This window comes from Rhinichthys klamathensis, unplaced genomic scaffold (assembly GCF_029890125.1).
Source record: "Rhinichthys klamathensis goyatoka isolate OS25496 unplaced genomic scaffold, OSU_Roscu_1.1 h1tg000191l_1, whole genome shotgun sequence".
In the NCBI taxonomy this organism is placed as follows: Eukaryota; Metazoa; Chordata; class Actinopteri; order Cypriniformes; family Leuciscidae; genus Rhinichthys; species Rhinichthys klamathensis.
Window position 1 is genome coordinate 979,755 of NW_026606717.1, and position 26,803 is coordinate 1,006,557.

The 26,803-nt window shown below is 37.2% G+C and overlaps 1 protein-coding gene across 8 annotated transcripts in view; it reads right to left on the reverse strand.

Moving 5' to 3' along the window:
* Positions 1-26,803, reverse strand: part of nrxn2a (neurexin 2a) — a 452,348-nt gene that overhangs the window by 282,220 nt on the left and 143,325 nt on the right. For all 8 annotated transcript variants that reach the window (XM_056262003.1, XM_056262002.1, XM_056262001.1 and 5 more), the window contains exon 5: positions 25,796-25,810. In XM_056262003.1, the coding sequence (XP_056117978.1) occupies positions 25,796-25,810 (15 nt within the window). The remainder of the gene's footprint in view (positions 1-25,795; positions 25,811-26,803) is intronic.

Here is a 26,803-nt window from a genome sequence, read left to right on the forward strand (position 1 = left end):
CCATCGCGACGATAACTGACCTTTCTCATCTGATCTGCTTCAGCACTCAAACACCCGCTCGTCAATGTCAAAATGTTTGAGACCAATCAAAGCATGCAGGATTTTTTGTTCACAGAAGCGCAAGCCGAGCGCTAATCCCAACGCGTCGCTTCACTTCAGTTAACGATCATACAGTGCGAGATAAGATGCAAGTAGCTAAAATATACAATATTAACCAACAATATACGGCTGGTTTTCGATAGAAGTTTTAAATGACCGACAGAAATAATCAGTTTGATCAAAGACAGTGGAAATTATAAGCTCAATTTAACAAAACAAGCACCCTATTAAATATACTGCCATTATTATTGTATAAATATATTTGTATAACGTTTCCTCGAATGTTTTCGACTTTTCACTGTTTGTATCACTCCGCTTGTTCGTGTTTGCGCAACTTGCATCATTAAGCCAGAAGGCGGCGACAAGTGACTGTCTTTATGAGTGAGCAATTGAACCATTAATTAAATGAACAGATTAGTCCAAAAACATTGATTAATTTAGGAAAGAAAAAGTAGCTGAAACTGGAACTGATTCTCATGTTTAAGAATCTGATCAAATACTTTTAATACAAATGCTTTTACTGTTGTCCATTTTTTGGCCATCAAAACACCTTAAAATGCTCATGTCGAGATCAGGAAAATCAAAAATTTCTCGGGGGGGCATGCCCCCGAACCCCCCTAGCAATATAATTTAGGGGACCTGGCTATTTAGAAAACCCTATGTACGGCCCTAATATGCAAGAATACTAGTGATTCTATATGTTCTATTGTATTCTATATTCTAGTCTTGCATATTCAATACTAATGCAAGACTAGTCTTACATGTCACTGTTTATAACACAGAGCGTTCATCCTTTGCTGGGATGCTTAAAAAAAATATTGGGGGCATAAATTAAGAGTATACCCACTTCTCCAGGCACCACTACATCACTGCCTATAACTACCTCATCAGGAAAAAGAAGGCTAAACATATTAAAGGTACAAAATGTAGGAATGTTTCACCACAAGAGATGTCGTTTTCACCATCCAGAGATGGAATTAATGGAATTAAATGAATCATGATCACGGATGAGGTAATTTATTTGTTTTTGTACGTCTGATCGCAAAATTTTATGTCACCATAATGAATTAACTGCAAGGAATGCAAAATGTTATGCTATATTATCCTTTTACAGCTATTTGTCAAATGATTTGTTGGGTTAATGCTGCGCAGTTTTACGTGTTTATGGTTAATGCCGTGTTGTTTTGCGTGTTCAAACCAATCGTACTCAAAGTAAATTTGAAAGAACATTTGCCAGTAATGGCTAAATATTGTTTAACACATATCCGATTGTATTTAATTGCACTGCCATAATCTCTGTCAAAACACAAGTGATAAAAAGCATTACCAAAGTACAAAGAGCAATATAACTGAATTTTCATCAGCATAACGATCACTTGATAGTTTTTGAGGTGAATCAACATATGCATAATGATTGATCTGTCACGTCATATGGGCCTATGAATCTCGCATTGTTTATAAGTGATATTCTTGACAGTTGCATGTGTTGCAAAGAAACACAGATACATCCTTTTGTTTTATGTACATTTGCTCACCTGTTTAATAAAGTATATGCAAGAGCGGTGTTGCTCCTCCATGTTAGTCGCGGACATGGAGCTCTCGGCATCTCGAAAACGCCACGCCGATATTGATCCTCATTTTAGTTCTCCTTTTTTGTCCCAAAGTCTGCTTTCCATGGTCCATAATGATTGAACGAAACAACAACAGCGTGCAGCTAAACGTTACGCACTACGCAGTTGTCCACGTCTGTCGCCATGGTTACGTCATGGCTATGGCAGTACGAGCGGAAGCCGAGGAAAGCGCGGATATTGCGTCATTGACAGGCGGCATTTTTTTCCGAGACGGCCACTTATTTAAAATTGGAATTTCTCTGAAATAAAAAATCTTTGGAGACTTTTGGGATATTGTAAGTACACAACTGCAGGAAATATCACACTGTGCAAGTGATTTTTTTGATATTTTATTACAAAATTCCTACATATTGAACCTTTAATAAACGTATGCTGCTACCACCTTTGTGTACTAAATATTTTAAGCTTATTAAAAAAATGCTGTTTGCTTAGCAACATGCTAACATCAAACTATTGAAATAAATTATGACTCCATTCTCCTGAGCAAACTGTTACTTGTGTAGTGCGTATATACAGTAGTTGCTGCCTAAGTAGAGCATTGTTAGTTAGTCGAATTAGTCACTTATGGGTCCATGACAATTAGGATGGTCCCTTAGAAGGCAGTTTACCATGTTTTGAAACAGAGCACATGTCTGTAAACCAAATATATTGACAGTTTTGGTGTTATGCAGAGCAACATGTTAGTCACTCTAGTCTGCCAGATAAGGTGGAAGCAGTTCTCAAACAAATGTCATCTCCACCGCAGGAGCAAACATCAGTAGACTGACTCAGATGTGCTGGAGAGATGAGAGCAGAGATGAAACGGGGAGATTCCACACCTCATAGCATCCACACAGGCTTGTGTCATTAGCAGGGACACAACCGCCTGTGTGCCGGTTGCATAAAGCCATTGTAGGTTGACTTGCAGGGCTTTGAAAAAGGTTCTACAAAGTAAGTGGCGTAGCTTGTTTGCAGTAAAGCCTGTTGTGATTAGAACATAACCATCTGATCGCGATGATGTGATCTAATCATGAATGAGATAACCGCGTATGTGTATTTCAGTCACAGGCTTAAAGGGATAGTTCACAAAAAAAAAAAAAAAGTCATTAATTACTCACCCTGATATCATTCCAAACACGCAAGACTTTCATTCATCTTTGGAACACTAACGAAGTTTTTTTTTTTTTTAAGAAATCTGAGACCTTTCTGTCTCTGTTTCCCTCGGTTTACAGTATACGCAACTACTTTGACGCTTCAAAAAGTTCATAAAGAGATCGTAAAACTAATCCATATGAATTGAACGGTTTAAACTATTTTCTGAAGCTGATTGCTTTATATGATAAACAGATTGAATTTAGGCTTTTATTTTCATATAAACACTCATAAACGCACATGTCAGTTGTGGTAAATGGAAGCTCAAGCATGTTCACATGATGTGCGAGAACCTATGAGGTTCATCTTTGTGTTACGCATCACTTTTGAGCTTCCGCAAGAACCAATGAGGTTCATTCTCGTGTTACGCAGCACTTTTGAGCTTTCGCAAGAACCAATGAGGTTCATCTTTGTGTTACGCATCACTTTTGAGCTTCCGCAAGAACCAATGAGGTTCATTCTCGTGTTACGCAGCACTTTTGAGCTTTCACAAGAACCAATGAGGTTCATCTTTGTGTTACGCATCACATTTGGGCTTCCGCAAGAGGTTTGGTCTAGTGTGTCAAGCAAGGTCGTTTGAGCTTCTGTTTATGTTCACTGATCAATGTTTATAAGTTATTAAAAGCCTAAATTCAATCTGTTTATCATATAAAGCGATCCAGTCTCTTTAGAAAATGTGGACCAAAACGCTCAATTCATATGGATTAGTTTTGAATCTCTTTGAAGCTTTACAATCTCTCTTGAAGAGTCAAAGTTACAAGGTTACAACAAAAGCAGCATTCTCTACATGCTTTCTTCCATATCCAGGAATCCCACGTATTAACCCCATAAATGCCAAAGCAAAGGAAAGACCAGCAAAGCATAACCATCACAACTATTCTCAGTTTGAATGCAGCGCTACAGTATAAATACTCTAAATAACAAATGAGTTATTTATTGCTGTGTTCCCTTTATTTTACTGACGACTGAGTTGAGTTGAGTTTTGAGTTGAAAACATGAGTTGATTGTACTAATAGATAGTTCACTCTGAGTCTTAATTTTCCCTGCACATGCGCCGGACGCCCGAGTGTAAACAACAGACGACACTTGAAAGAGAAGGCGCGATTTTCTCTTCAGCTTCTTCAGAAGCAAGGAAACAAGACTGTTTATGGTAAGTAATTTTAAAATGCAATGTATTTATAGACTGGTTTTGTCTAAGGGTAATGAAATTTATTTCCTAGGCAGCGAAAAATCAGAAGATGGTTTAAATCTAACGTTATAAGTAAGTTACTAATTTTGCCTCAGAAATTCCAGAAGTTTCCATTGAGGTTTTTTGAAAGTTAGTGTGTTTCTTATGTCATCTTTTACGTTACGGTTTAGTTAGGCTGTTAGTGAAGCGATTCAACCTTAAAATAATCCCGATAAATAATAATAGTTTAATTATTTTTCATTTTCGTCGTGATTAAACGAATGTGTATTGGCCGTGCTGCTAACGTTAACGCATTCAGGTTAAGTTGACGTTTCCTTTAAGAGAAGGAAACGGCAATAACGTTAAGTAATAGAGATTGAACTGTTATACTTATGTTTCTGAAGCAATAAGTGTTCAAATGAATCTTTTTATGTAATATTTCAGACTTGTTGAGCTTTGAACATGTTTGCCAATTAACGTTACACGACGTATCTTGGACCAGACCTGGGGAAGGAGCCATTTGCTTCTCTGCAAACTTAGGCTGTTTATGGTAAGTAATTTTAAAATTCAATAATATGTCTCTATCACAACTTGTCTTATTAATTTAATGTATAGGCGGGGAAAGGTCCGAAAATAGTTTAAATTTATTATAATTTTGCCGATTTAATTTTTTCTAACCACCTTACAGCACACATAAATATTTATTTTTAATCTTCTCTTTTATAGAACATTTTGCATAGAACACATTTTTTTTAACAGATAATCACTATAAAATAGAACTATATAAATTACTACTGGTGTGGGAAATTCACACACATCTAAAGTGCAGTGTTATGGAAGAACCGTTTCTTTTCACAGAAAAGAGAAGAACTGTTTGAGAAATATAACTTGCCATTGATGTACAAGTGATTGCAATAGGCCTGTGTGTGTGAGTGTGATAAATATCTTTATAGTGCAGTGCAAGGCTATATTTATTTTATTTTTATTTGTTATTTATATATTATTTTATTGCCATTACCTGTTTTTCATACAGAAGTAGTTTGCTAAATAGGCCTATATCAAATATTTTTTAGTTGGATATTGGATGTGAAAAGGAAATGGTTCTTCCATAACACTGCACTTTAGATGTGTGTGAATTTCCCACACCAGGAGTAATTTATATAGTTCTATTTTATAGCGATTATCTGTTCAAAAAATGTTCTATGCAAAATGTTCTATTAAAGAGAAGATAGAAAATAAATATTTGTGTGTGCTGTAAAGTGGTTTGAAAAAATGAAATCCGAATCGGCTCAAATCGGTATCGGCAGGTCAAACTCAAGGAAAAATCGGAAATCGGGATCGGGCTAGAAAATTGTAATCGGTGCATCTCTATTATTTACCGAGAGACAGGTTTATCTTTACAAAAACATGGGTTACTTTTGTAATACAGTATTGCCTTGAATTATAAACTGAAAAAGTGACCCAAGTATTGAGAAATGTGTCCTAGCAATTGTTAAAAAAAACAAAACTGTAATATTCTAATTGTGGGTCTGCTATTTTACTAGATTGCTGCAGAATTTCGACGCATAGTGTCCACAGACCTTAAGACGACCTTTTTCCATGGGCTTGATGAGTACCTGAAAGGATTTTTGCGGTTGTACCAAGCCAAAGACATTGGAGAACTCAAGAGCCTGATTCAGTCTCTTGAAGATGATGTGAGTATATGTGAATTTAATTTAGAATTAGAAAAATAGTTCCAGTGTCACATGCCTGATTAATTAAAATTTCTATGCAACGCAACTTGATTTTGGCCTCGGTGCTCAAGGTCCGAGGCTATTGGCCCCCTCCCGGCACGCTGTTTGCCCTGGGTTGCACTGGCCTCACAGTGGAAAAGTGGCTTATGACTACTAGTTTTTATTTAAAGGGTTATTTCACCCAAAAATGAAAATAATGTCATTAATGACTCTCCCTCATGTCGCTCCAAGCCCGTAAGACCTCCGTTCATCTTCAGAACACAGTTTAAGATATTTCAGATTTAGTCCGAGAGTTTTCTGTCCCTCCATTGAAAATGTATGTACGGTATACTGTCCTTGTCCAGAAAGGAAATAAAGACATCATCAAAGTAGTCCATGTGACATCAGTGGGTTAGTTAGAATGTGTTGAAGCAACGAAAATACATTTTGGTCCAAAAATAACAAAAACTAGGACTTTATTCAGCATTGTATTGTCTTCCGGTTCTGTTGTGGATCCGCGTTCAGTGCCGCCGCTGACGTAAGACGCTGCTGACGTGTGTCTGGTGTGTCCGTGTATTCGGGTTCAAATAAATATGGCTGGGCAAAAAATGCAAGTCTTCCTCTGTGTGGAAATCCTTAGACATGTTTGCGAAGATTGTTTTGTTTCCAGCGTGCGTCTCCCTCAGACTGTAAACGAAGCTCGGGCGCACCAGACACACGTCAGCAGCGGCACTGAACGCGGATCCACAACAGAACCAGAATACACACACACACACACCAGACACACGTCAGCAGCGTCTTACGTCAGCGGCGGCACTGAACGCGGATCCACAACAGAACCAGAATACACACACACACACACCAGACACACGTCAGCAGCGTCTTACGTCAGCGGCGGCACTGAACGCTAGGGGTGTAACGGTACATGTATTCGTATTGAACCGTTTCGGTTCGAGGCTTCCGGTTCGGTGCGCATACAAACCGAACGATTCCTTGGACTATTTTTTCCTGCCGACAAAATTCGCGCTGGCGCGATCACCACAACGTTGCGCAACATCAAATGGCAAGCGTAATGAAAGCGGAACGAAACTGCGCTTCTCATTATTGTGCTTCACGGACCGTTTATAAGTTCGGACCAGCAACATCTGTGCAGCGCGATCCGATCTCGATCAAGCGACACTGTAACTACACAGCGCTAAGAGATCCAGTAAAGAAAACATTTGAATTCGCCACTGAAGTAATAACATCGCTGCGAGATCTAGTGAGAAGCATTCACATTTCTCCGTTATTAACCGTAGATCTCTATTAGATCAAACAGCGCTGACGTGGACACCAGGAGAAACATTGTGCCGTGAATGAACTAGTAATACTTTACGTCCACAGACCAGCAACATTCACCATGGATTTAATATAGTAACACTAAATGTAACCAGTTTGGCTGGAATAGTGAAATGCTTTCAAGTACTTCACACATCTTTTTCCAGCACTTCAAAACTCAAATATTATATAAATAAATATATGAAGAGTTCAGATGCAAAAGCCTTTAAATGCCATTTGAAATTTTCTTCTAGAATGATAATTTTTATGAAGCTTGTATATTTAAGTTCAGTAATTTCACTCAAATGACAATTAATAGGTAATCTTCATTGCCATTTAAGTGAAATTACTGAACTTAAATATACAAGCTTGATAAAAATGATCATTCTAGAAGAAAATTTCAAATGGCTTTTGCATCTGAACTCTTGATATATTTAAATGTTATTTTTAATGTGATGACCAAAACATTATTTGTTCATCCTTCAAAGATGACACCCATTTATAGACCTGAAAGTTTCAAGATGTAGGAAAACTCACACTTATTTAAAAAAATATTTTTTCTTTTAACAAATAGGAAATTCTCTGGCATTTCTTACTTTTTGCTGTATCGAAAACGTACCGAACCGTGACTTTAAAACCGAGGTACGTACCGAACCGTGATTTTTGTGTACCGTTACACCCCTACTGAACGCGGATCCACAACAGAACCGGAAGACAATACAATGCTGAATAAAGTCCTAGTTTTTGTTATTTTTGGACCAAAATGTATTTTCGATGCTACAAAAAATTCTAACTAACCCACTGATGTCACATGGACTACTTTGATGATGTCTTTATTTCCTTTCTGGACAAGGACAGTATACCGTACATACATTTTCAATGGAGGGACAGAAAGCTCTCGGACTAAATCTAAAATATCTTAAACTGTGTTCTGAAGATGAACGGAGGTCTGACGGGCTTGGAGCGACATGAGGGAGAGTCATTAATGACATCATTTTCATTTTTGGGTGAACTAACCCTTTAAAACAATGTTATTCATTGCAGAGCTCAAACCAACGTAGAAGAGCAGTTGTCCTTCGTGGGCTTCCTTACTTCCTCAAAGAGGAACCCTCCAAGTTCATCAAAATTTGTGAGGTATGTAAATATCATGTTTGTTTTAATAATGCCTTTAATAAGGCCAATGCCTTTTCTTTTTTTCAGGGGAGGGGTCTACCCCAGGTAGACTGTAAAGTTCTTTGGAGTAACTGAAATAGTTTTAAGCTATTTAAACTGACGTGGCCAAGACCTACATTTATTAAAGCATTATTGGTTTGATATATTTAAAACATTAAAGAACATTTACCATTAATTGTACTATAGATTATTCACATACCCTTATTCTAATGGAAACAAGCCTCTGTTTAAAACTCATTCGTTGTTAACCTACAAAGGCTTTGTAAATTTGTGATTCATAGTAATTTCCTTGTTCTCTTATTAGCCAACTGATGAGGAAGAGGTGGTGAAGGGGATGAATGTTGGACTCTTGGTGGTCACAGAGGCGAACACTGCAAACCTCCTCCCAAAGGAAATAATTGATGTGCCTGTGGTGTTAGAGGAAGTGATTATGCTTGATGGCTTAACGGACGTGTCAAATGCCTTTGCTATACTAATGGGGCTTCTTTATGCTCTGAACATCACTTACCCCAAGGAGGTCAAATATACATTTGAAGAACTCCAAAAAGTGGTGGCGAGGTATGTTCGGCCAGAGTTCATGGAGCACTCACATCGCTTCATAAACTTGAGGTTAATCCACTGGAGTCACATGGATTACTTCAATGATGTCTTTATTACCTTTCTGGGGTTTGAAAGTGATAGTTGCATAGGCTGTCAATGGATGGACAAAAAGCTCTCAGATTTCATTAAAATATCTTAATTTGTGTTCCAAAGATGAATGAATATGTTACAGGTTTAGAACGACATGAGCGCGAGTAATGACAATTTTCATTTTTGGGTGAACTAACCCTTTTAATACTGTTTGAGAAATAAAATATTGTTTTGAGAAAATGATTTTCATGCGTCATGTTCATTAAATGGGTTTTGGTTTTTAATTCTATTGCACTTAATTCAAGCTGATTTTAATGTCATCACACTGACATTTGTTTATTCTCGCACATGCTTGACAGTTATAGCATGCTTGTATTGTTGCTTTAATGTGTTTTTATGTTTTTATTCAAGCAGCAGTTAATTATATCATACTAATGTATACTATAATACAATTATAATTTAATAACTATAATTTATACTTGTCAGACAATTCAATTAATTCATATTTTTGTGAATGTTATAATAAATGTTAAAGTTATGGTTTATTTGTGCTGTTATTCCAGAATAATTTCTTTTAACAAAAAAGCTTTTGTTGTTTTAAGTTGTGTTGAAGTTGATTTAACTCATAATTTTAAGGCAACCGTGTAAACTTCTTAGTTCATTGTTACAACAAACTATATGTAGTTAAGATTAAGTTGAGTGAACTTAAAATTGTAAGTTAACTTAATCCCTTTAATTGCTTGAATAAGTTGATACAATATTTAATCTTAAGTTAGGACAACAAAATCACTTGTTGTAAAAACTCACATTTTTAGTTTCAATTAACTCAAAATTTTAAGGCAACCAGGTAACTTACTTTTTTTAGTCAAACTAACAAATCATTTTTTACAGTGTGCTAATCAGTTGTGGGCCACTATTACCTAAATCTGTGTGTATTATTGCAGATTGTCTGTCGTTCGAACTACTTTGAGGAAAGATTTGTTTTACCAACGTTTATGTTACATCAGATCATTCACTCTAGAGCTCGGCTAATGTACATTGCATACATGCATCACTGAGAAACGTCCTGCTCGAGTCGTCCTTGTGATGGAGGTTCGGGTTGAATACAGGTCCTTTTAAAAAAATTAGCATATTGTGATAAAGTTCATTATTTTCCATAATGTAATGATAAAAATTAAACTTTCATATATTTTAGATTCATTGCACACCAACTGAAATATTTCAGGTCTTTTATTGTTTTAATACTGATGATTTTGGCATACAGCTCATGAAAACCCAAAATTCCTGTCTCAAAATATTAGCATATTTCATCCGACCAATTAAAAAAGTGTTTTTAATACAAAAAAAAAAAGTCAACCTTCAAATAATTATGTTCAGTTATGCACTCAATAGTCAATACTTGGTCGGGAATCCTTTTGCAGAAATGACTGCTTCAATGCGGCGTGGCATGGAGGCAATCAGCCTGTGGCACTGCTGAGGTGTTATGGAGGCCCAGGATGCTTCGATAGCGGCCTTAAGCTCATCCCGAGTGTTGGGTCTTGCGTCTCTCAACTTTCTCTTCACAATATCCCACAGATTCTCTATGGGGTTCAGGTCAGGAGAGTTGGCAGGCCAATTGAGCACAGTAATACCATGGTCAGTAAACCATTTACCAGTGATTTTGGCACTGTGAGCAGGTGCCAGGTCGTGCTGAAAAATGAAATCTTCATCTCCATAAAGCTTTTCAGCAGATGGAAGCATGAAGTGCTCCAAAATCTCCTGATAGCTAGCTGCATTGACCCTGCCCTTGATAAAACACAGTGCACCAACACCAGCAGCTGACATGGCACCCCAGACCATCACTGACTGTGGGTACTTGACACTGGACTTCAGGCATTTTGGCATTTCCTTCTCCCCAGTCTTCCTCCAGACTCTGGCACCATGCTTTCCGAATGACATGCAAAACTGAGCAACAGTCCAGTGCTGCTTCTCTGTAGCCCAGGTCAGGCGCTTCTGCCGCTGTTTCTGGTTCAAAAGTGGCTTGACCTGGGGAATGCGGCACCTGTAGCCCATTTCCTGCACACGCCTGTGCACGGTGGCTCTGGATGTTTCTACTCCAGACTCAGTCCACTGCTTCCGCAGGTCCCCCAAGGTCTGGAATCGGTCCTTCTCCACAATCTTCCTCAGGGTCCGGTCACCTCTTCTCGTTGTGCAGCGTTTTTTGCCACACTTTTTCCTTCCCCCAACTTCCCACTGAGGTGTGCAGGCACTCTGGGAACAGCCTATTTGTTCAGAAATTTCTTTCTGTCTTACCCTCTTGCTTGTGGGTGTCAATGATGGCCTTCTGGACAGCAGTCAGGTCGGCAGTCTTACCCATGATTGCGGTTTTGAGTTATGAAACAGGCTGGGAGTTTTTAAAAGCCTCAGGAATCTTTTGCAGGTGTTTAGAGTTAATTAGTTGATTCAGATGATTAGGTTAATAGCTCGTTTAGAGACCCTTTTCATGATATGCTAATTTTTTGAGACAGGAATTTTGGGTTTTCATGAGCTGTATGCCAAAATCTTCAGTATTAAAACAATAAAAGACCTGAAATATTTCAGTTGGTGTGCAATGAATCTAAAATATATGAAAGTTAAATTTTTATCATTACATTATGGAAAATAATGAACTATCACAATATGCTAATTTTTTGAGAAGGACCTGTAATTAGTTCTTCCAATATTTCATCATCGGACTCGCGCTCGCATTGATATGGTAAAATCATCGTCATTGTTTGTTACTGTCTTTAGTTTACGGTGTGGGAAGCCTCAGGACAAGCAGAGCTGACGTTGTAATGGCAATGGGCATTTTTGTTTTCGACGCGCATGCTGTACGCAGCAAACCAATCACAACAGACTGAGCTGTCTGGCCAATCAGAGCAGAGTAGCTCACGGAAAGGAGGGATTTATTGATTCATCTGACGAGTCGTTTGAGAATCATTGAAAATGTGGTGATGTGCAAATGTATATTATGAAGAAATTAAACAGTTTGACCTTTGATGCATGTAAACCTGTTGTAGGAGACTCCAAAACAACATTAGGAAACTTTAAAATAGCATAATAGGGGCACTTTAATGTTAGAATCACAAGGAAGGCAATGCAAACCGAAATTGAAAATAAATAATCAATTAATTAATTAAGCTTATTTAATAATCAGCATTTAAAAAGGCAGATTTTATATAAACTTTTTAACAAAAAAAATTCTGCTCCAGTTGGTGAAATATAATCATTTAAATGACAATAAACTGTAATAACTTGTTTTCATGACAGATGTATTCAAACATACACTAACAGGATAAGTAAAGTGATCCGTCACGCCGTATTAAAAACGACGTTTATTCGTTTATACGTTTACTATTTAAAGCTGCAGTCCGCAGTTTTTCCTTTGTCGCCATCTCTGTTCGAAATCTGCAATTGCAGTCATTCGCGGAATTATCAACTTTACATGAGTTGTGCTTCAACACCCTCGACACGGCACAGCGCGGAGGAACACAATGTTTGAGGAGAGTGTGCAGCTGTCAGTCACCGCGCCGGTGTGGATACTGGCATTCAGAATCACAGATTATTCTTTTTGGAAATATGACCAACATAATAATTTTCACCGGAAAATGTCATCTGAACTAGTAAGAAACTTTTGTTCTGGTTCTGACATTGCAGTAAATCGCGCTGGTTAAATCTAACAATCGCTTATAAGTTATCATATCACGCAAAACCGTGCAAATTATACTTTGTTCTCAAATTGTTAATGTTAACAACGTCAGCATTGCGTGACTACATGTAATGACCTTCCGATATTTAACATTGTTTTCGCATGGGTCCGGTTGCAGTCTCTTTTTTTCTGTAGCCACTTCGAAGTCCGAACGAAGTCTTTTGAATTTTACAGCGGGTGAATCTGTTGTCACTGCGATTGTCGTTTGAACCTTTCTGGATCCGCCATCAAATTGATAAGTTTAATTATATCAAGTGCTGTGAGAAAAGGCTATAAATCTCCACCTCCAACATCCTCACACGCAATATAGCATATACTAGCCGAGACTCTTCTTTATGTGTACAGATGTGATGTAATGACGCAAAAGACATGTTCGAATCTCCCGCGAAAATCCACCAGTACCACTGGAATTAAAAACATTATTTCAAGCTTACCGTTTTGAATCGAGCTAAGGCAAGCAGAGAGTTTTGAACACTGGCTGGTTATGTATTTTCTTTTTGGATCATTTTTAACCCAAAAAAAGCTACGGACTGCAGCTTTAATGTCTCCAAATCGAAAGTTGGGACTTTGCTTCATATTAAAAGTAACAAAGCTTCTTGCAATTATTGGATGGAACATCACAAATGTTTAGTGAAGTTTTGTTCATTCATCAACAGAAGGAAAACAATTTTAACTGCGAGACAATCATGAAGAAAAGAGTTGCACAATAGATAAACAATAGGGAAAAGATACTATACTCTTAAATTTATTTGAACAAATCAAACATTTAAAGAATACCTTTTTCTATTTTAAAAAAATAAATAAAACAGACGATCAACAAAAACTGATAGCAACAGATAAATGTAACTGTAATAAAAATAATAATAAATTCAGAATACATAAAAATGTCATGCTTAAATGTCATTAAATGTCACATGCAAAATTGTTTGTAAAAATAGGCTGCTTTTTTAAAAGATTTGTTTTAAGAAACCTTATCATTAATGATTAAAATCGAGAAATTACTATTGTCAATGCAGAGCTAGTGACCACAGAGCTGACATGTTTAACTGTTGTAGCTTATCCACGTTGTGTGCACAAAATACACGCTGAGAAAAGTCAAAACATGCCATTGGAGAAGCGCTAATTAAACACCTGTTTCAGTCACTGATTTCGGCCCTCCAAAACCATTTCAGGCCGAACCCGAAATCTGTTTCAGCTGAAATATTTAGATAGCTGAAATTTCAGTGAATACCTAGCCACCAAAAACACAAACCCTGCAAAAAGATTTTAAAATTTAAGATAAAAAAAGAAAGTATGAGGCTTTCAGTAATGAGAAATGAAAGCGGAAATAAGCATTTATCTATTGCTCCTGATTGAGGCCGGGTGTGTTGAGTGTACTCACTGCCCACACTAACAGTAATCAATAGGCAACATAACGAACACAATGAACCCGTCTGAAGTGAATCATGACTCCCTCACAGTCTCGAGATAGGTATCCACTTATTCATTAAATGGATAAAGAAACAAATTTCACAACATTATGAAAACATAGTTCTCCCCCCCCTCCCCCTCATGCTGTGATCATTTTAACCATGTGGTGCGTGGAGTCCACGACAGATTTTAGCAGCAATTTCAGAGTTGTGATGTAATGTCTATACAACCATGGGCAATTATAAATGATAAATTACAGATTAACCTCTTTATATGTCAATGGGTTATCACAACATAAATTCAAAAAGGAACCAAAAAGTGATATATATACCATTATGTTTATAGCAGTAGACAAATGTTACTCTTCAGTGGTAAAAAAAAAAAAAAAAGATTGGACATGGTTAAAAACTCTATTTTTCCATTGAGACTTAAACCATCAATCAAAAGGTTGCACAATAGATAAACAATGGGGAAAAGATCCTATACTCTCTCAAAATTCTTTAAACAAATCAAACATTTAAAGAATACCGTTTGCCAAAAACAATACAAATGTATATAATATGGCAATTGGCAAAAAACAAACAAACAGATGATTAACAAAACCCTGAAAGCTACAGATAAATGCAACTGTACTGAAAAAATAATAATACATTTAAATAAATAAATGTCATGCTTAAATGTCATGAAATGTCACATGCAAAAAAAACGAAAAATCTTGGTCCAAAAAACAGGCTGCTTTTTCTTTATGCAACATATAATTTGTAGTTTTGTTGATTTTGGAGTAAAATGCAGCCTGGATGTTTCCTGACAGTTTCAGTGCAATTGGCCCTCTTATCTCAGTGAATAAATGCGCTCTTGGCCGATCTGACACTCTGATTGTCACCAAGCATGCAGCCAATCAGGTGACCTTTTCAAAGATCAGAGCGCTTGGTTACGGCTGCATTGATTAATGTCCTCTTCACGAGGTGATCTCTCAGAGAACCCTAAACAATGTCGACCAATAACAGTGTCACTACCACCATCTGCTGCTCTAGAGAATAAAAAAAGCTTCATCAGCAATCAGAGGGTTAATATTATAACAATAGAGGCAAAAAAATAAAAGTAGTCCTCCAAGGTCATGTGAAAAAGAGAAATCTTTTTCTTCCTCTTGGATCCCTTGGATGGAGAAACGGAGCGGCTCATCCGAAATGGGTATGCTTTGTAGATTAGGTCTTGGACTAGCTCTGAGCCCTGACCTTGCCAGCAACATTGGCTTGGATTTCTACACGGATGAGATTCAGGGAGGAAAGAGGCACGGAGATTTACTTCCATTAATTCACCTTAAAAAAATGCAGACGGTTTACTCGCCACAGCAACAACAGCTGCGGGTACCAAACCTCTGTGGTGAAGGCGGAGGGATATCGTGTTCGTTTGTTAGTTTGTTTTTAGTATGCAGCACATGACTTTACAATCAAGGAGCCTACAGTCTCAGGTGAATAAGTGTGTAGTGGAAAAAGGATTGTGTCTTTGTGATATTTACTACTGTGATAAGATCTTACCGACAGGGGGGGGCAGCTGCATTCTTCAAATACCCGCCATTTAACAATCAGATTATGGTAAATAAGCGTGGATATTTGCACCGCTGTTTCTAGCTGGTTGTTGACAAATGTACAAATAGGAGAAGGACAGGAGAAAGAGAGAGAGGGAGAAAGCAAGACAAAATGAGTCAAGATGAAAGAGAAATGCAGCTGCCTGCGAAATAAGCACTTATGAAAATCATGATTCCTTCTATTCCTCTTTTTCCTGTTCTGCTGAATGCCAAGGCCACGTCAAGGACATGATATGCTCATTTAAGCTCATTGCAAAGCCATTATACATTCAGGATTACGAATTAGCTTAGTTTGGGGCCTGGGTCATTAGTGAGATAGTGAATCTTTCCTCTCTCTCTCTGTGTGTGTATGTGTATGTGTATGTGTGTGTGCACGTTTTTTTAGTGGGCCTGAAATTAATATTCAGGGTTCAACACAAGTTAAACTCAATCTAGAGCATTTATGGCATAATGTTGATTACCACAAAAAAAGACTTGTCCATCATTTTCTTTAAAAAAAACTAAAATTGAGGTTATGATGAGGCACTTACAATGAAAGTAAAATGGGCCAGTTTTTCAGGATTTAAAGCAGAAATGTGAAGCTTATAATTTTCTAAAAGCACCTATGAATTGTTATTTAAATCATTTTTATAGTCATTTTTCAAGGCTTGTCAAAAAAGTTGTACACTTGCATATCATTTCACATAGAAAAGCTTAAAGGGTTAGTTCACCCAAAAATGAAAATTATGTCATTAATGACTCTCCCTCATGTCGTTCCAAGCCCGTAAGACCTCCGTTCATCTTCGGAACACAGTTTAAGATATTTTAGATTTAGGCTGAATCCCAATTCTCTGTCTTACCCCTTCCCCTACCCCTAGCCCTTCGTCTTACCCCTAGCCCTTGTCCCTCGAAACCGAGTGGTAAGCGCTAGGGGTGAAAACATACCCCTAAGAAATGAGACGCCACTTGGTTACGTCATACATCGTCATTAACTGGCGTCTGTGTCACCAGGGGCGACAAGTGTTTATCACAAACTTCCAAGATGCCGTCTGCAAGTGTGTTTATTGTCTACAACAAATCGCAGAAATCAAGGGAGAAGAGAAATCTAGATGAACTGCTGCGCTTGTGACAGGGCGCATGTTTACCTGAACGAGCAGAGAGAGAGAGAGGGAGCCCCGGTCGCGCGCGCGCGCGCACTCTCTCTCTGCCTTTCACCGTCTCAAAACTCGCACATATTAATCAAAATAAATCGACACGATGTTTTTTTCCTGACGTACATGAACGCTAAAGAAGTGATATGTTGATGTGCATTTTAGCATTGCTAATATTCCTGTGTTTTCGTCTCGTTCGGGATCCGTTTGAAGCTGAATGCATCACCTGAAAAGCTGGCACGTAACTTAACTACGTGTCAGTGTCAAATAATGTACACATAATGAATGGCGACTGTAGAAAGTAAAAGCGGAATCCCGGACATTTTGGGTGATCTCGAAATGTGGGACTGATTGTGCAAATCAGCAATGTAACGTTAGCATAGCCTAGCGTAGCAAACTAGCGATTTTTAAAAAACGTTAAAAACGTTTCAATAAACAACATAGTTGCAAATATATATGTACATAACTGTGTAGAACACAAAACAAGACTGTCATTAATTTTTAATCAATCATTTAAGCCGAAAATACTTAAATTTATGGGACTCTCTGGATGATATGCCCGCAATTGTTGCCGGTTGCGCAGTGCATTCTGGGTACCCCTTGGTTTCAAGTAAGCTCGTGAAAATTCTTGGTTTCAAGGGGTATATACCCCTTCCCCTTAGCCCTACCCCTAGATCAAAATGAGAATTGGGATAGCCCTTACTCTCACGTGAACGTGCAAAATTAAGGGGAAGGTACGGTGGCCGAGACAGCTCAACGCGCTGCAACTGAAGCAAACACATGCAAATAGAGAAAAACGCGTGCAAATAGAAAAAAACGCATGCAAATAGAAAAAAACACATGCAAATAGAAAAACACGCGTGCAAATAGAAAAAAACACCTGCAAATTAAAAAAACATCTTCATCAGTTTCACAACACACGTGTGCTCCAAATAAGGAAACGCGCTGCAAAAGCTCACAACACAACCAAATACAGAAAACGCGCTGCAAATAACACAGACCACAACGGAAATGTTTCCAGGGGAACCAAATAAGTGACGAACCCGGCCGAGACGTGTTTATTGCTCGTGAGCTTCCCTATGCCATACTCCCTTCGAAGGGCAGATATTAGAGCCCTTTTGGAGTGAGCAAGGCTCTAGTGTGCTGTTAGGCAGCCGTGTGGAGCGCACTTGATGAAGGGAGCAACTAAAGACAACGTGGGATGTTCCCATGACAACGCAGCACGGTGTCCATCAGCTGGTCTTACGACAGAAATATAATGCTGTTAACATAACGGATGCAAATACATTTTTATTTTTAGTTTACAAAAAAAGCTTTTAAAATATGCGTTATATATCTGTCTCAACTTTAAAATTTTGGACCCTACATTACCTAACATTTCTTACGAAACTTTTCTTTATGAAAATGTAATAACATGAAACAATTTGTACACTGGTGTATAGATAAATATCTTTCCTTCATGTTTTTCTTCTTTATCTTTTTTATTTATTTATTTTAGTTTCCAGCTCATTGTTCTTTTCTCATTTGTATTCTGATGACATTGAACATATTGTTAATACATTTTGTACATTGTATACAAGTTGTATGTCATAAAAAATGTAATCTCTGTATGTTTTGCACAAACAAATAAATAAATAAACAAATAAATAAAGTATAGTTTTAAGCTGTAAGCACCAGCACGCATAGATTTATGGATATCTATGCCGGCACGTCCCAGCCGGGTTCGTCACTTATTTGGTTCCCCTGGAAACATTTCCGTTGTGTTCTGTGTTATTTGCAGCGCGTTTATGTATTTGGTGGTGTTGTGAGTATTTGGAGCACACGTGTGTTGTGAAACTGATGAAGATGTTTTCTTAATTTGCAGGTGTTTTTTTATTTGCACGCGTTTTTTTCTATTTGCATGCGTTTTTTTCTATTTGCATGCGTTTTATTTTATTTGCATGTGTTTTTTTCTATTTGCACACGTTGTTTTCTATTTGCATGTGTTTTCTTCTATTTGCATGCGTTTTCTTCAGTTGCAGCGCGTTGAGCTCTCTCGGCCACATTAGGAAGGGGTAAGGGGAAGGGGTAAGACAGAGAATTGGGATTCAGCCTTAGTCCGAGAGCTTTCTGTCCCTCCATTGAAAATGTATGTACGGTATACTGTCCTTGTCCAGAAAGGAAATAAAGACATCATCAAAATAGTCCATGTGACATCAGTGGGTTAGTTAGAATGTTTTGAAGCATCGAAAATACATTTTGGTCCAAAAATAACAAAAACTACGACTTTATTCAGCATTGTATTGTCTTCCGGTTCTGTTGTCGATCCGCGTTCAGTGACGCTGATGACGTAAGACGCTGCGTCCGTGTTATCTGGTGCGAAAGAGCTTCGTTTACAGTCTGAGGGAGATGCACGCTGTAAACAAAACAATCTTCGCAAACATGTCTAAGGATTTTGACACAGAGGAAGACTTGCATTTTTTTGCCCAGCCATATTTATTTGAACCCGAATACACGGACGCACCAGATAACATGTCAGCAGCGTTTTACGTCAACAGCGTCACTGCGGACTCGTGAACGCGGATTGACAACAGAACCGGACGAGAATACAATGCTGAATAAAGTCGTAGTTTTTGTTATCTTTGGACCAAACTGTATTTGATGCTTCAAAACATTCTAACTAACCCACTGATGGTCATATGGACTACTTTGATGATGTCTTTATTTCCTTTCTGGACAAGGACAGTATACCGTACATACATTTTCAATGGAGGGACAGAAAGCTCTCGGACTAAATCTAAAATATCTTAAACTGTGTTCCGAAGATGAATAGAGGTCTTACGGGCTAAACCCTTTAACAAATTATATTTTCACACATATACCATGTTAATACATTTATATCTTTGACTATACTACTTAAACAGTAAGTATTTTAATGTTAAGAAATTGGCCCCATTCACTTCCATTGTAAGTGCCTCAGTGTAACCTTGATTTTTGATTTTGTGACAAGTGGAAATTTCTGAAGAAAAACATTATGCCACAAACGCTGTCGATTGAGCTTTTACCGAACCTATAATATTCCCTGAAATATTGCTAAGATATATAATTGAAAATCTGCAATAGGCAGGTAAGGCTTATAGCTTCAAATGAAGATATTACTCTTGAACATAACAATGGATGTTAAACTGGAGTCAGCTGTTCTGCTTTGCCACTAAACTCAACATGATATATTACCATTCCCACCACCGGTGCCGAATCTGACTGCATTCGACACGCACTCATATTACACTGCTGACCTTTCAATTGTGGAAATCAACTCCAAAAATATTAAACAGGTTCATATCCGTATGTAAAGCAACATCGAAGTGTCCCTCTGTGCCGCTATCTAAACACGGGTCTCTCTCTGGGGGGTTCATGGGTAAATCATTCCCATTCACAGGCTTTGGGCCCGACCTGCACAGCCTCTTCAGTGGACCAGAGAGGTGATTAATCACTAGCCCCTTAATCATGCCCAAAGGTCCCGCTTTAATTAAAAACAAAGTTCTCTTTTCATTATTCCACTCCAACTGAAAGACGATAAGACCCCCTTCCCCCGTTACATATTACTGCCGGGGTCCCAACCTGTCTCTCTCTCTTATACAGAGACTGAAAGACTGCAAGTGATGAAGAAACATAATAAAGCCACCTATTTCAGCCAGAAAGGAAGCCACAGAGATGCAGGCGGAGGGCAACAGATAATCTGAACAGGTAAACAAGAGATTCCACACAAGATCTTCAAAAGTGATCTGGTGATGGACACAAAAATGCATCCTCTATCACAGTAAAAAATATGATCAATACCTTCATTTAAGTTAAACAAGATTCAACTAGGCAAGATTTATATTTTAAAAAAAAGACTTGAAATGACTTGTACAGCCAATTTGTACTTAATTTTTTTTTATACTTAATTTTTGTTCAAAATTAACTAAATTTAAATATTGAGTCGATACATCATCAATTCTTCTTCCAAAACATGTTTTTATCTTACCTTTATTCACTATTGTAAGCTAAAAGTGTTTATATTTTAGACGGTGGATGGTTTTCACAGGAAATTGCGCAAGAGCTGTATGACCCATAATTTGGTTCAGTTAAAGCAAAGTAAAACTGAGATTATGCTTTTTGGCCCTGCCAGAGGATGCTTCGATATTGCAACATATTTTGGCACATGGTCAGACTATTGCCATGACCAAGTAATGTAGGTGTTGTGTTTGACCCAGAGCTGAAATTTGATAAGCAGATTAATGCCGTGGTTAAGAGTTGCTTTTTCCAGATTAGGACTATTGAACAATTAAAGCCTATTCTGTTGAGAAAAGATTTAGAAAAGGTTATTAATGCCTTTGTTCTGTCTCACCTTGACTATTGCAATGTTTTGTATGTAGGGTCATGTCAGACCACTATATCACGCTTGCAATGAGTTCAGAATGTGGTGGCTCGGCTGCTGGTGGGTGCTAAGAAAAGTCATCACATTTCTTTAGCTTCTCTCACCAGTGGATTTCAGGATAAAATATAAAACTCTGCTGTATGTTTTTAAAGCAGTGCATGGGATAGCTCCTGCTTATGTATCTGAGCTTACTGCTCTTCATCAAGTCCCTAGGTCTTTAAGATCAAATAATAAGTTATTGCTTTCTGTCCCTCTGTCTCATTTAAAGTTAAAAGGTGATCAGGCCTTTGCTGTTGCGGGTCTGAGGCTTTGGAATAGTCTTCCTCTTGAACGAAGAGAGATCACTTCTTTAAATGTATTTAAAGCTCGTGTTAAAAGTTATTTCTTGTCTTTAGCTTTTGAGAGGTTGGGCTTAGTATCTGTATTAGTAAGTTGCATGTTGTTTTTATGTGTGGTTTGTTTTTATGCTGCTGATTGTACAGCACTTTGGTCTGCAGGTGCATTTGTAAAGTGCTTTATAAATAAAATAAAGTAAGTACATACGCCACTTGCCCGTGTGACATTCGTCATAACAGTAAATAGAAAAAAGTTGCTCTGGCTACTTTGACACATTTATGGTCCTTTGCTTGGAAGTAAAAAGTAGTTGGAAATACCTTTGCAGCGATATACTGTTAACTTCCATGCTGCTGAGAATGACGTTTAGATGAATATGTAAATATGTGCTGCACGCTTTCCTCTCAATAAAATAAACAACAAAAATGACAATGGTGAGAAAGCAGCAGTTAAGAAAGCATCTGATTATAGTGATGTGGATATGTTTGCACAAGCTCAGCTCTGCAATTTACAGACAGAATGTCGATAGATGAGGTAATTGAAATTATACTGTTACGATGGTTTGATTATTAAGTATATTTGAGACAATATAGATCTGGCTATGTGAGACTATAGACTGAACTAATCCTATGCATCATAGAACGTAAGAGATGAGGACACCTGCTCATTTGGTAGTGTGTGATCAATGGTTACTTCCCTTGATATTGAAATCATGATTATTAAATGAAAAAAAAAACTAACATTACAATTATTTCTGTTGTGCAGTGTAAATGTGCCTCATATCCTTTATGTTGGCTACACATTCAAAACAAGCTGAGAACTGTGTTGCAGAAATGACTGCTAACTCAGACAAGTGTGATATTCAGTACAATGTGCTGACAGACAGGTAAAATTGATTGAAAATTATGTTAAACAAAGGGTATCCCAGAGGGGAGCAGACACACCGTCCGTTAGGGCTGTGCAATTAATTGAACTTCGATTTCGGCTTCCAACGATCACCAAAATAGTACAATCGAGTAAAAATGATTATTTTGCCATGTTCTGTTTTGCAAGAACACTCTTATTTTGTCTTGTGTTCTGAATGACACGCGCACATCCCCTACAACTTACCGAAATGTTTATGCCTCATACATACTGTAATATCGACCAATCAGTGTTTTTCAACCGCGGAAAGAGGTCAATAAAATAGCTGGAGTCGACTACATGTAACATAACGTTACATTTACCTCAGGAAAGCCATTTAATAACCATAGCACGTAAGTTGGTTAGAAAAAAATAGTATTTTATAATACATTTAGTATTAGTATAAATTAGTATTTTGCTAAATATGTGCACTATATTACATATTTATTATATTTTTTACTTATATCATTAAAATATTCTAAAGTTGTTGTAATAAAAAACGCATTAGGCCTATATTTAATTTGAGGAGTTATTTTTAACCTTTAATAATACCAGCTGACAGGGCTCTCTGTAGTCTATGTTTACAGCATTAGGTGCGATTTTCTTTCTTGAGAAAAATTAACATCTACTGTAGCCTACCTAATTATGTATCCAAATTGAATCAAGATCGGGATAAAACCACAAGAATTAAATTGAAATTGTCAAGCAATAATAAAAGCAGTACACTAAATAAAGTACAATAAATGTTAAAATTTAGATTTTTTAAGAATTGTTTCTTAAGAAATAAATCTTTTTAATAAATGCAACACGTTCCCAAAATCATGTGAAATAATCGTGATTTCAATACTGACCAAAATAATCGTGATTATGATTTTTTCCATAATCGAGCAGCCCTACCGTCCGTCAAGCGTCGGCGCCGCGTGTGAATGCAGTGTAAGAGCGTTGCAAGTATTTTGCAATAGTTTGCCAAATATAGCAATGGAGAAGCTGCTGCTATTGTTAAAAAAAAATCTCCCACAATAAACAGAGCATAACGGACCACTGACTTTTAAACAGGTTTTACATTTACTACATTCATACAGCTGTACTACAATATTTGAGTTATGGATATTGCCGTATTGTTCCGAATAAAAGACAAGTTTTTTTCTTAGAGATACTTGTAAAAGTATAGACCCTGAATATAAGACGAACCTGTTTTTTCTATGTCATTAATACACCCACAACAATAGACACCAAATACGTGTAAAACGAGTATCCCAAGAAATACAGTGTGTCAGTGCAGTGTAATGTTAGAAGATCGCGAACACAAAAAGACAGTCTTAAAAAAACAAACAGTCAAGTCTAAGAGCCACGTGACTTTCATGTTTGCGTGCCTCGCTGATGGGACCAAACTTCCCTGTACGTGATTGTAAAACGTAAGTCAACTAGATTTCAAAGATTTCACTTCTACTGTTAATTACATTTTGGTAGGCTTCATGGTTTTCACTATAATTTAGATGGGCTGAATTATAGAAGCCATTTTCCAAAAGATACATCTTGAAAAAGGGGGGAGGGGAAGCATCTTATAATCAGAGTAGTCTTATATTCAGAACAATACGGTATTAAAGGGGGTCTGGCAAACGACATGGAGCTTCCTAAAATTCAAGCACTTTGTTTTCTAGGAATGTATCCACTTCCACACCGGCGGCGCCCATCTACAACTCCGGAGGCTGCTCAAAAATCTGCCGCACCAAAGAGCCTCACTAGCATAGTTTTCCAGTAAATTACACATTTGTTCCAATTCATTGTTTTTGTACTCACTAACTTCACCCTAGGCTGGAGGATGCATTGTGTATAGACACTTTCTTGGTAGTAACAAGTTTATTTTGTTGTTTGACAGATTGAAATTGCACAATATACATTTCGCTTTCTAAAATTTCCATTTGCACTGTTGCACCGTTTTTTCTTCTTTTTTTTTTCCTTACACGGAACTTCAAACTCAAACTCATTGACGCCTCTGTTTATTCTTAGTAAAAAAACAACAACACCCAAACCTGCCACTACAAACCATCATTCACTCCTGGGCACCAGTCAAAAGCCTGGCATGAGATAATTAGCCTACTTAACTCGAGTGTGCAATAGAAATGTTGAAAATCCCTTTAATACAAATCATTATAATAAAGAAAAGGAGTTAGAGGAAGAAGTATATATACACACACACATCTTTTCAAAATTTGGGTCCTTTAACATTTTTTAACAATTTTCTCTTATAATCAACAAGACTTAATTTATTTGATCAAAAATACAGCAAAAATACAATAGAATTGTGAAATATAATTACAATTTAAAATAACTTTTCTATTTGAATATATTTTGATGTAATGTAATTTACTCCAGTGTAATGACAAAGCTGAATTTTCAGCATCATTACTCCAGTCTTCAGTGTCACATGATTCTTCATAAATCATTCTGATTTGCTACCAAAGAAAGTATTTTCTGTCACTTCTGATGCATGCTTGCTGAACAAAAGTATTAATTTCTTTTTTCATTTTTTTTCCCCATCTGATGTCAAACTTTTGAACTGTGTAAATTACTATTATTATTATATTTTGTTTTAATTATATACTCAAATTTAAATGTAGCTGATTGGAGTGTTGAACTACGGGGTTCAATAACAAAGCTTGCGCTGACAGTGTAGAGTGGAGTGTGTGTGCTTAACTGCTGTGGCTAATGGCTAATGCATCCCTTGAAAATGTCTGTCAAATCGCTGAAAATGTTATTTTATAAAGTGGTTCGTCTTTCATCTTGAGTCACCTGGCGGGGAGGATATGGTGAGTTCAGATGTGTGATACAGTTCTCTAATTAAACGGGAGCCGTGTGCAGGAATATGACTAAGCTCCTGAAATATAGCATGACGAATTTCTCTGGAATATTTGCCTGGGATGGTAAATGTGGTTATTTCACCGTGGAAAAGCACAGATGTGAAAACCCGACATGTGTGTCAATCACCTCAAATACATTTTTTTTGTCTAAATGGTAACGTGTGTAAGAGCGTTCAAATTTATAAAAGCTTTCACAGCACTTCAAAGCTTCCTGGCCACTCTAGCTGTCTGTTCTGATGTAATAGACAGATAAAGCCAACCCGCACTCAGGACATTACGATTCAATTCGTGTGAGCGACCAAGCAGTCCCCGTTTCCACAAAAAACAGCTGCAGCTAAAAAGAAAAGGCAAAAGATAGTCCAAATGTTAATGTTGGGCCACATGTTTTTATACTGCCTCAAATCAAAATTGCTTGTGAAACTTGCTCGTATCTTGAACGGATACATGCTGAACACCACATCTAGGCCCCTGCGACTATGAAGAGAGAATGTGCATATCAAAGCTTTCAGCAGCCATGTGCTCTCTCAGGGGATGAGGGATGAGTATGTATTATGAAAATTGAGAGGAAGAAAAGGATTCTTACCTGATTCCAGATCACCTGTGAAAAAAAGTAAAAAGTACAAAGTCAGAGGCACCATTCCTGAACTTGGTTAAAATATTATAGATGCAGAAAACAAAAGCTCAGCTCAATCTCTTATCTAGTTAAATTTTTGGTCCTTACAGAAAGTAAAATCGCTGATATCTCAAGACACGCAATGAATCCAATCGAGACTTATTTGAACTGGCTTGCACACTGATTGGCACACAAAATGGCATCTTAAAATGAGGAGAGAAAAAAAACCCTGAACTGTAATGGGGAGAGCACAAAGGAAAATGAATGGGTCGAGTTCAAATTAAGGAAATTTAATCAAAAGCCCTATTCATCGCGCCAAAAATGAAGAAAAACATATACATTTACAGTATATTACAGTTTTGCCCAATGACAGAATGCCTACAGTATAAGTTCTTATTTGCATAGCACATTACTCACATTGAAAGAATTAATTTTGCTCTGTTTGCAAATTATGAATACAAAAGCACTATATTTTCACTGGCAGCCAAAGCAGTTCTAATTCATTAAATTCATTAAAAATCATTAGGAAATTCATTAAATTCTGAATGTTAGTAGTGCTAGGTGCAGGCGGCTCCAGGAAACCTCACAGAGTAAAAACGCTTTATGTCTTAATCAAAAACTCCAAGTGTATAACCAATATTTTATAAATAACCAATATTTTATAAATTCAGAGAAAAAGTATGCCTAAAAAATGTCTTCTCTAGTGCACTGTGATCATAAATGATATCAACCAGAACGTCAAAAGAATTCAGCCAAAAGAAAACATACAAAAAGACAAAAACATACAAATAGTTGCAAGTCTGATTTTGTCAATTGAACACATAAATATTGATCCCATTACAACCTTTTATGGCAAGTCGTAAATTTGGGTTTAATTGGGAAACCAAGAGAAGTGGAGACTAAAGTTTAATTGCACTACTGTGTTTTCTCTCCAGCAATGGTTTTGTAAGTTTGTTTTAAAATGTCACAAGGTCATAT